Source organism: Mya arenaria, chromosome 9, assembly GCF_026914265.1.
Source record: "Mya arenaria isolate MELC-2E11 chromosome 9, ASM2691426v1".
Taxonomy (NCBI): Eukaryota; Metazoa; Mollusca; class Bivalvia; order Myida; family Myidae; genus Mya; species Mya arenaria.
The window spans coordinates 16,379,543-16,388,908 of NC_069130.1; the positions used below are offsets into that span (position 1 = coordinate 16,379,543).

A 9,366-nucleotide genomic window follows, 5' to 3' on the forward strand; every position below is an offset into this window, starting at 1 on the left:
CAATCATACTCATAGTTATAACACAGAAAAGAAACATTTCAATTCAATTCCCTTCATTGTTATCGAATTATTTATAAATTTGCTAAACACACAACTTAACTTATTTGCTCCACAAAGAATTGTGTACGAAATTCAGCAATTCATGAATAGAGTACAATCATATAGTCAGTAGAGTTCAACTAAGCTTTTTATCGCCAATTGCTATTTGAAAATATATTTTTGCCGATTGACAAAGACTGCCATTAAAGGTGGCAAGTCAAACACGCACAATAACATTAATACTTTGAAATTATTAAGTGTTGATATACTTTAAGATGAACTGGCACATTTTTTAGTTTAATGCATGCACTTTTGTGCCCAAATATTTGAATCAAAATTATGTCGAACAAACATTATAAAGGAATATATCGGTTCCAAATGGCCTTCTTCATTCATATGAAATACGTTTTCCTATGTTCATGTAAATCAATATTATCAGTATATTACCTCCGATACGGTTGGTTGACTGGCATAAAATACGGACACGTGGTTACGGTAGTTTTTGCGGAAGAATCCAGAACGCCCAGTTACCAGAGACAGCCAAGTATTGATATATACTACCAGCCAACAGATTGGTCACTGAGGACGCTCATTGCAATTCATAACACGCTGTGTGTAGCTTAGACTGTTACTTACCTACGTCAGACGTTTTGGATAACATCCATGAGACAGCACGTAAGAATTACGCTACGTCGATGGGTCAACAACTTTAAAAAAACAGGGAAGTCCTACAATGCACCGGACTACCAACACTACTGGCCACGGGACACAGCGAAGAACCCCCTTTCTCTGTTGAGAGTGTAGGTATTAACATAGACTTACATATCAAAAAGGCATAGACAGCAAAATAAAAGCAACATTTGTCTGGTTAAGTTAACACTTGAGTCGCCATTTAGTAAAATACCAGATTTCGCCAAAAAATAGTTTTTGCTGGCTTTTAGACTTTTCGTAAGCAGACGACCACTGGCAAGATAAATGAAAGCCTACAATTACACCACCTTTTAAACTGTCGCCAATCAGATTCAACTTTGCGCATCACTGAATATCTGTACTGCTCTTACACAGATACAGTGGTAGTACACTCTAAATGAGCATCTGTCCGGGAACCTCTTGACTGAACCTCGCACATGTATATTTGGCGGTTGTAATCTGTTTAATGGATGTTTGGTTCACAGAACTCTACTAAATTAAATGTGAATCTACCCGTCTATTCCAATGGCAGGGGCATGACCATGAACACTAAACAATTATACATTAAGAAACAACCTGGCCGTTCATTTCATTGTTCACCTAATGCGAAATCAATTAAACAAAACGGACACCAACGGAAAAGTTTTTTTACACTCGACGGAGGTACATATAAATACTTTTGTTTAGTTCAATGTATACATTTGCTTGATATTGTTTTGTTTCGAAATAATTTTTCATTTTATACTCTAGTACGCCTTTTATTGATTAGCCTACATTTCAGTAAATATGATACAATTTATTATAATTAGCCATTGAGGTCTATTGCATTTTTAAATATTTGCGATTAAGCGACATACATACAAGTTATTGTCAAGTTCTGAATTCATTACCTATCGAAGAAATTCAATATTTGTGCACACGTATTGCTAGATAAATATTTGAATAATTATAAACTTGAGTTGTGTCAAAATAAGAGTTAAAACCATTCAGTATTTTTCGTTCAAATTTGCTTTGTGGAAAGAGCACGTAAAGAGCACGTAAAGAACTTAATTGGATATGATTTTCCTAATATAGTCCGTAATTGAACGCACTCTTTACGCGCTTTGTAAACCAAACAATGAACCTTTTGGTCATGTCAGTGCTACTTAATAATTTACATATCGCGTTACCTTTGAAAGTTTAAATTTTAGCTCATTATTTTCAGGTCATATATTAATTTTAAAGATTTAGTTGCCTGTAAGAATGCAATTTAAATATAAAATATCTTACAACGTTTATACATCAGTGTTTAAACGAGAAGTTCTTTAATTTCAATAAAAATCATAGTTTTGAACTTTGAGTTATAACAAGTTCTGTATTATCTGGCTCTTTATATGAAGTTTTACAAACAGAGTTAAAGCTGTATTGTGTGCCTGTCATCAAATAGAATTGTTAAAAAACAGTGTTTGTACTTCACAACTTCACCAAACAGTGTCTTTTTGCATGATTCAGAATTTCTAAATATGCAGTTCTAATAAATTGAATTTAAAAAATAACAAGAAGAGCCCTAATCGCATGTATACATATTTCTGATACAACAATTATAGTAGTTTCATTCTAAACAAATAAATTTAGGTCTCGTTTTTTGTTCGAAAATAGATTGAAGTTGATGCCAAAGATAGGTACGCCGGATTAGAACAAACCCGAGTCACATTCCATGAGAAAACAAGCAAGTATAATTTACAGTAACAAACTAAATTTCATTGACACAATATTTCAGCATACTCGAACAATACAAGCAAAATTTCGGGAAGGAGCTCCCTTAACAATCCATATCCAAAGAAATTTTCAGAAAATAAATACAGTCCTTTTTTGTTCGAGTTTTTTGCACATCTCTATTCTTCCATTCAAATTTGAAACAGCTAAGCGTGAAGTTTTTCTAGTCATAAACTCCTGAGGGACTCTTTTTGATTTATATCGCACTTTGCTGGGGATGGCCTCGTGATCTTGATAGTAGCGATTGTAGTCCGTTTCAAATGTCGCTATCAAAACAGAGTAATCAGGTGTGCGCGTCCTTTCGCGGAGTTTACAGGTTATCTAATGGCAGTTATATGTCACCATATTAAAGCTGCACTCTCACAGATTGACCATCTTAACAACTTTTTTTATTTTTTGTCTTGGAAAAAGCAATTCTTCGCGTTAATATCGCGAAAAATCAGATCGTAGATTTTCATATTTCCGTTCGGAAATTAATGTTTTATGGTTTAAACCGTTACTATCGGTAAAAAAAATGCATAAAACATTCATTCTTGAAATCATAAATAAGAATCTGCGATCTCATTTTTTGTCAGCAGTCTTATATAACTGGTTTCCATGAGTATTTGCAAAAACAATGGCTCGTTCCAAGACAAAAAATGGTTGTCAAAACGTTCAATCTGTGAGAGTGCAGCTTTATGACCTTTTCTTTCTACATGAAACTGAAAGTTATTTCAAGATTGCTCTTAAGTTGATCACTAATTGGTAAAGTTATATTCAATTTGCATGTTATAATTTGAATACGACTGACTTTCTGAGTAAACATTGATTTTCTACAGATGTTACACCTGTATACTGCATTAGTTCTTTATATTTATTGATTACTTTTCGCAGCAATTGCAATCCATCGCAGCTCTTGAGATAGCTGCTGCTGAAAGAAACGTGCCCAAAATGGCCTTGTACCCGATTCCTAACACTGCAATAGACTGCAGGGTGGCGATGATGCCTCCTGCAGGTACTGCACCGGCCCACCAGGCCATGATAGTGGCGGCAATATTGTTGGCAACTATTCCCGCAGCTCCGAAACCCAACGCTGGCAGACCAATCGTTAAAGGCTTATAAGAGCTAGAACTCCTCCAATTCCAATAGCTGCAGGACCTCCAATGCACCAGAAAATACATTTGAATTGAGCATCTGTGTATTCGACTCCGAGTTCACACCATAACGCTGAAATATTAAAAAATACATTGTTTTATTAAATAATTAAGCAAATTTATATATATCAGGATAACAACGTGTGAGACGAACAACGTTAGTTACAATGTCTTTGTGTCGTTGATCTCCACCCGAAAATAGTGTTATTAGAGAAGTTGAAAGGTCAAACTAAAGCAATAAACGTCATTACAAATAACCAAGACATCGCCTGGACACAAGAACGATTAAATGTCGAGATATGGAAATAACAGTTGAAATGCGAAATAAGATGCAATTTTAAGGGTGTAGGTGAATAAGTGTTTAAGCGACATGGGACATAACATGTGTCAGACAATTTAAGAATGTTCGAAGGAAAATTACATATGTAAGTAAAAAATAAGTGTAAAAGCAAGTACACGTGCACAACAGCTAAACATGAAACCTCTTGAGTCAATGACAGTTTCATGCAGCATACAATTTGTATACCATATTTTTCGAAGTTAAGGGACATAACCTGTTTAAGCCCTGTGTATGTTTAAAACATATCAAGCTATTATGTGGTTAGTCATTTGAGTTAGTTATTGAATATATTTTTAAATATTAACAAGAAACTGTAACCATTCGTATAAATTGTTTTAATCAGGGGGTTTTTAATAATAATAATAAAGGTTGGTTTCTAGAAGTTTAAAATAGAGGGTTGTGTTCAATTCCAGACGATTATTTGCAATGTCAGAGTTTATATTCGAAATATGACCATATTCTTTCACGCTTTGAAAGCATTATAATTGTAGAGAGCTATGATTATGAGTCTTCAATAGATAATTTCATGTGACATTGGTTTTTTAAATGTTTAAAGGCTGTTCCACAACGTAAGCTATACTTCAATGGTTAACAAATCACCTTATATACGACATCGTGATTTTCATAAGTACAATTTAACAAACATGGTAAGTTCACATGAGCCCATCCTGACAAGTTAATGCAATATATTTGGTGTTATATGCGACAAAGTTTATTTCAGATCATATTTTTCTAAGGCATGCGCCAATTTTGATTTGAAAATCTACAAAAACAAGCTCAGTAGCCAAACGTCTCAACTAAAACCCCGTTTAATGGCACTGGTTAAACGCCAAAGACATACAACACAAAAATAAAAAATTACAAACAAGAAACATAGAACAACAGCACAAAACTCCACAAACAACACAGTGCATATACAAAATATAAAAACTAGGTGTGTTTATCAAGGATTGTTAGGTTCCGCCTTGAAACGGTTGATAAATGGATAAACGTGTTTGTGTGCACAACCTCACCCCAAAACTCTTGTAAGTCCGAGTTAACTGTTACAGAAAAGACTGATACTAAATAGCCTATTGAAAGCAATTGATACAGTGTCATGAGGAAATGTGTAATAATGTTTATGTTTCATTCACCCACAAGATTGTTCAGACCAATTTCAACTAGGTCAAAAGCCATAACACTTGTTAGACCAAGTAAGATATGACAGAAATGGTACGTGAAAACAACTTTTGTTTCCCATCATACCTTTGAAGTTTCACCATTGTACGCGTAATGTTTATGGCCCTATATACGCCGAAATATTAAACTATAACCCTTTTCAACCCTTTTTCAATTGAAAACTATATGTGTATACCTGTAAACGATTAATGACCTAAAGATAATGTCACCCATATCATTAAGGAAGCTTACTGCTGCAGGATCTCCATGTAAAATGACAAGCTGGAAACGAGTCTATGTATTCGTCCTGGATGGCAGTGCGCATGTGCAGAACACAAGGTTTTCTATGTTCTCGCTTTCCGTAGCCATAAATGGATTCAGCAACGCAATGCAGCAAATCGTTTACAGATCTGGAAAATATGAAAGTCGTACAATGCCACTATACTTCATTTAAAACATTGGTTTAGGTAATAGTGTTGAAAGTATGTAACAAATAAGTTCACTACTGTATACGCGACATTCCAAATAATAGTTCTTAATATATCTTTAACCTTAGCGGTAAGTCATTTGATAACTTTTAAGTTTCTAAGAAGATTGAAGGCATTGACTTTGAGTAGATTTAGCATTTTATATTTTACAATGATGTTGAAAAAAGCATGATAATTTAAACTTAAGTCACCTCCGTTTGCAGATCGCGCGAGAGAGTGTGGTCTTGTGTTGAGGGGATAGCCGGGGAAATCCGGATGATGACCCAGTTGAGACCCGATAGTACTAACCAGTGTGATTAACGGATTAAGAATATCACTTCAAAGACGTCAACTTACGTGCACGAGGCGTTTGTAATTGGAATGATTTCTTGAGTAAGCTTGCAGTTTGACCTCTTGAAAGCATCTTTGATTTTCTGCACATCGGCACAAACGTCATCAGGCGCTTGGCATCCTGTAATGTCATTGTATTAGTGGGAGCGCTTAAGTGTCGCTTTTATTATTAATTAAACGCAAAAACAAATCAATGGCAATCATTGTATCAGGATCTTATTACAAAAATGTTTAAAACAATCCCATAGAGCAAACGCGTGTGAAAAAATGCAAATATAAAAACGTTTTAAAATTTGTTTTACATTTAGTTTTGATGCACATTGGTTCGAGAGAAAACATACATGATTTACAATAGATTTTGGTATATAATTGAGTTTTATGTTTTATTAAGACATTTGTTTACACAGAAACATTATTTCAGTGATTTGTTGAAATTGTGTCTCAATTTTACGGAAGGTATTTTAAACAATTTTTTGACTCCCTAATAGTATGTATTGAAATTAGAAATATATTCAATGGAAAAGTTTAAAAAAGGTGACGTAAATTAATTTTCTATTCCCAATGTTAAGAGCAGATATCTCTATTCTAATTGAAGCAATCATCACAAAGCAACATGGGCAGTTAGGTAGTTGAAACAATTCTTAATTGTGTTACACGTAATAAAGCTGGTATGTTTTGGCCATTATCCGATCAATTCATTTTTTATTACTTCCTTGGATTTCAGAATACCTACATACATAGAGAGTGCTCGTTTACAATAATATGTTCAAAAGATAAAAAAAAATGTCTTAATGGTGATTTCGTGTTTTTGTTCTTACAGTCCAATTTGTATTGTGGAAGACACTGAACAAGAAATACATATTGTACTAACATTACAAAATACACACATTCATACATATTCAACCACAACCTCTTCAGTCACCGCCCTCGAGCGGTCAGCAAAATACAAAAACAACAAAGATTCCCTTTGTCATGGCTTTCGAACCTAACATTTGTATCAAATTTATCCATGAACTCCCCGCTTACGATTTTAAAAACGAAGTCAAATCCCAAATAGCCATGCTTTTTTGCCACTTATGTAAAACAGCAATCTTAAGTTTACGCTTTTTACCATTCGACAATATATAGTACTGAATACATTGCTTAATATACAAATGAAGTTGTATGCATACATGTATACAATACTCAATATCTGTCCACTGCAGTGATCATTTGTATGCTCAATAAACTGCTTGCCTATCTTAAACATTTACAAACGGCGTTATACCCCATGCTGTCAGAAAGCGCAAACAGGGTTTAAACTTTGACCTTTTGATGGTATTACATGCATATTCTAGTCCCTTGAGCCAACCTTGGCATTGAGGTGATTCCCTAAGAAACAAAGATCCTCGTGTAATGCCACAGTATCAATTGAAATCAACATGTTTGGAAATAGGCGCGTCCTTGATATTAAATGACTACAATAACCGACCCTAATACAAATCTATGGTTATTTTAGCTTGATCAGATTGATTTAATAAATGAAATATAAAGTAAGAAACCTTACATGCGTAGCCGAACGATATGTTGTTTATCTCCAACAGGTGATTGTGAAACTATTAAACTGAACAGAATCAAATATGTTTTATCTTAGAAGATAAATAAAGTTTTACAAATCATGGAAACGTTTAACATACCTGAAAAATCAACCATACTCATGGCCATTAAACTAAAAAGAAAACTTTTTATTCCATACATTTCTACCCGAATTATTAAAAATTTAATATTCATACAACTTGTTATATCTGCAGGACAAATAATTGTGTACGATATTCAATAATTTCAGAATGAGTAAATGTGTATCGAAGGTAGAGTCGAACTAAGTATGATATATATGGAAAGACGTACGGGACATTCTAATTGCTTATTGGTATTTGCCAACCGACTTTTGCTTTTTATCGCCAATAACTTTTTGAAAAAATCTTGCGATTAACAAAATGTATTATTAATGATGATAAGTCAAACACGCAAAATAATTTCGACTTTGCAAATATTACCAACAGATTGTGTTCAATATTTACTTACAATTACAATAATGTTATGTAAATTATTAAGTGTTGATATACTTGAGATGCACTGACATATGTTTAGATTAACGCATGCACTTTTGTGACCATATACTTAAATCAAAATAATCGTAAACAAACATTTTAAAGGAATAATTCGGTTTCAAATGGCCTTATTTCGCTATTTTCAGGCTTTATAACGAGTGTCCTTGCCATATTCGTCCGTCAATAGTTGCTTAAGAATGGACAATGCATGATGAATGTTAATCGAAATTGTCAGTATATATCCTCGGTATCGATTGATTGACTGACATGAAATATGGACCCATAGTTACGTTATCCCTACAATACTGTAAACTTTCACATGCTGTTCAAAAACAGAATCATAACTTAACCAAACGTATTAATACAGAATGCAGGTTTTTCTTGGAACATTTCTTGGAACATTGTGTTTGTCAAATGCATACCACCTTTTTGAGTAATCCTTCGTTAGCCCACAATTCAAGAATGGAAAAGGCTGTTATCATAATTAGTATTAATATTATCATCATTAATGGCGATAATTAGTATTATTATTTCCCATGCCATGCCTCGTGAATGCCTCTGTACTCGCCAGTGCGCATGCGGGTGCTTCCACACAACCCAGTTAACCAATCCAATTGATGACTTAACGAGTTGGTGCAACTCAAATAACCAATCAAATTGATGACTAAACGAGTTGGCAAACTCAGTTCAACAATCCAATTGATGACTAAACGAGTTAGCACAACTCAGTTAACCAATCCAATTGATGACTAAACGAGTTGGCGCAACTCAGTTAACCAATCCACTTGATGACTTAACGAGTTGGCAAACTCAGTTAACCAATCCAATTGATGACTAAACGAGTTGGCGCAACTCAGTTAACCAATCCAATTGATGACTAAACGAGTTGGCGCAACTCAGTTAACCAATCCAATTGATGACTAAACGAGTTGGCGCAACTCAGTTAACCAATCCACTTGATGACTAAACGAGTTGGCGCAACTCAGTTAACCAATCCAATTGATGACTAAACGAGTTGGTGCAACTCAGTTAACCAATCCACTTGATTACTAAACGAGTGGGCGCAACTCAGTTAACCAATCCAATTGATGACTAAACGAGTTGGCGCAACCCAGTTAACCAATCCACTTGATGACTAAACGAGTTGGCGCAACGTTATATGAGGTCCCTACACACATTTTTACGTTACCGCGCTGATTGTATTTATAATGAACTTCCTATTTATTGTAATGTATCTGTTGATTGATAGGAAGAACCTAAAATTAACGCTCTTAAACTTGAATTGACTTCCAGTTAATTTATTTTCTTACTGCCATGGTGAGGCACGGGACGAATAATTGATC

At 34.4% G+C, this 9,366-nt stretch overlaps 1 protein-coding gene across 1 annotated transcript; it reads right to left on the reverse strand.

The window, feature by feature from the left end:
• Positions 1–2,108: 2,108 nt before the first annotated feature.
• Positions 2,109–7,774, reverse strand: LOC128246788 (uncharacterized). Its single transcript, XM_052965226.1, has 4 exons — positions 7,610–7,774; positions 5,940–6,054; positions 5,368–5,525; positions 2,109–3,690 (listed from the first exon to the last, which is right to left on the reverse strand). The coding sequence occupies exons 1-4, from the start codon at positions 7,701–7,703 to the stop codon at positions 3,572–3,574; spliced, it is 486 nt and encodes a 161-aa protein (XP_052821186.1). The 5' UTR covers positions 7,704–7,774; the 3' UTR covers positions 2,109–3,571.
• Between the last annotated feature and the right edge of the window lie 1,592 nt (positions 7,775–9,366).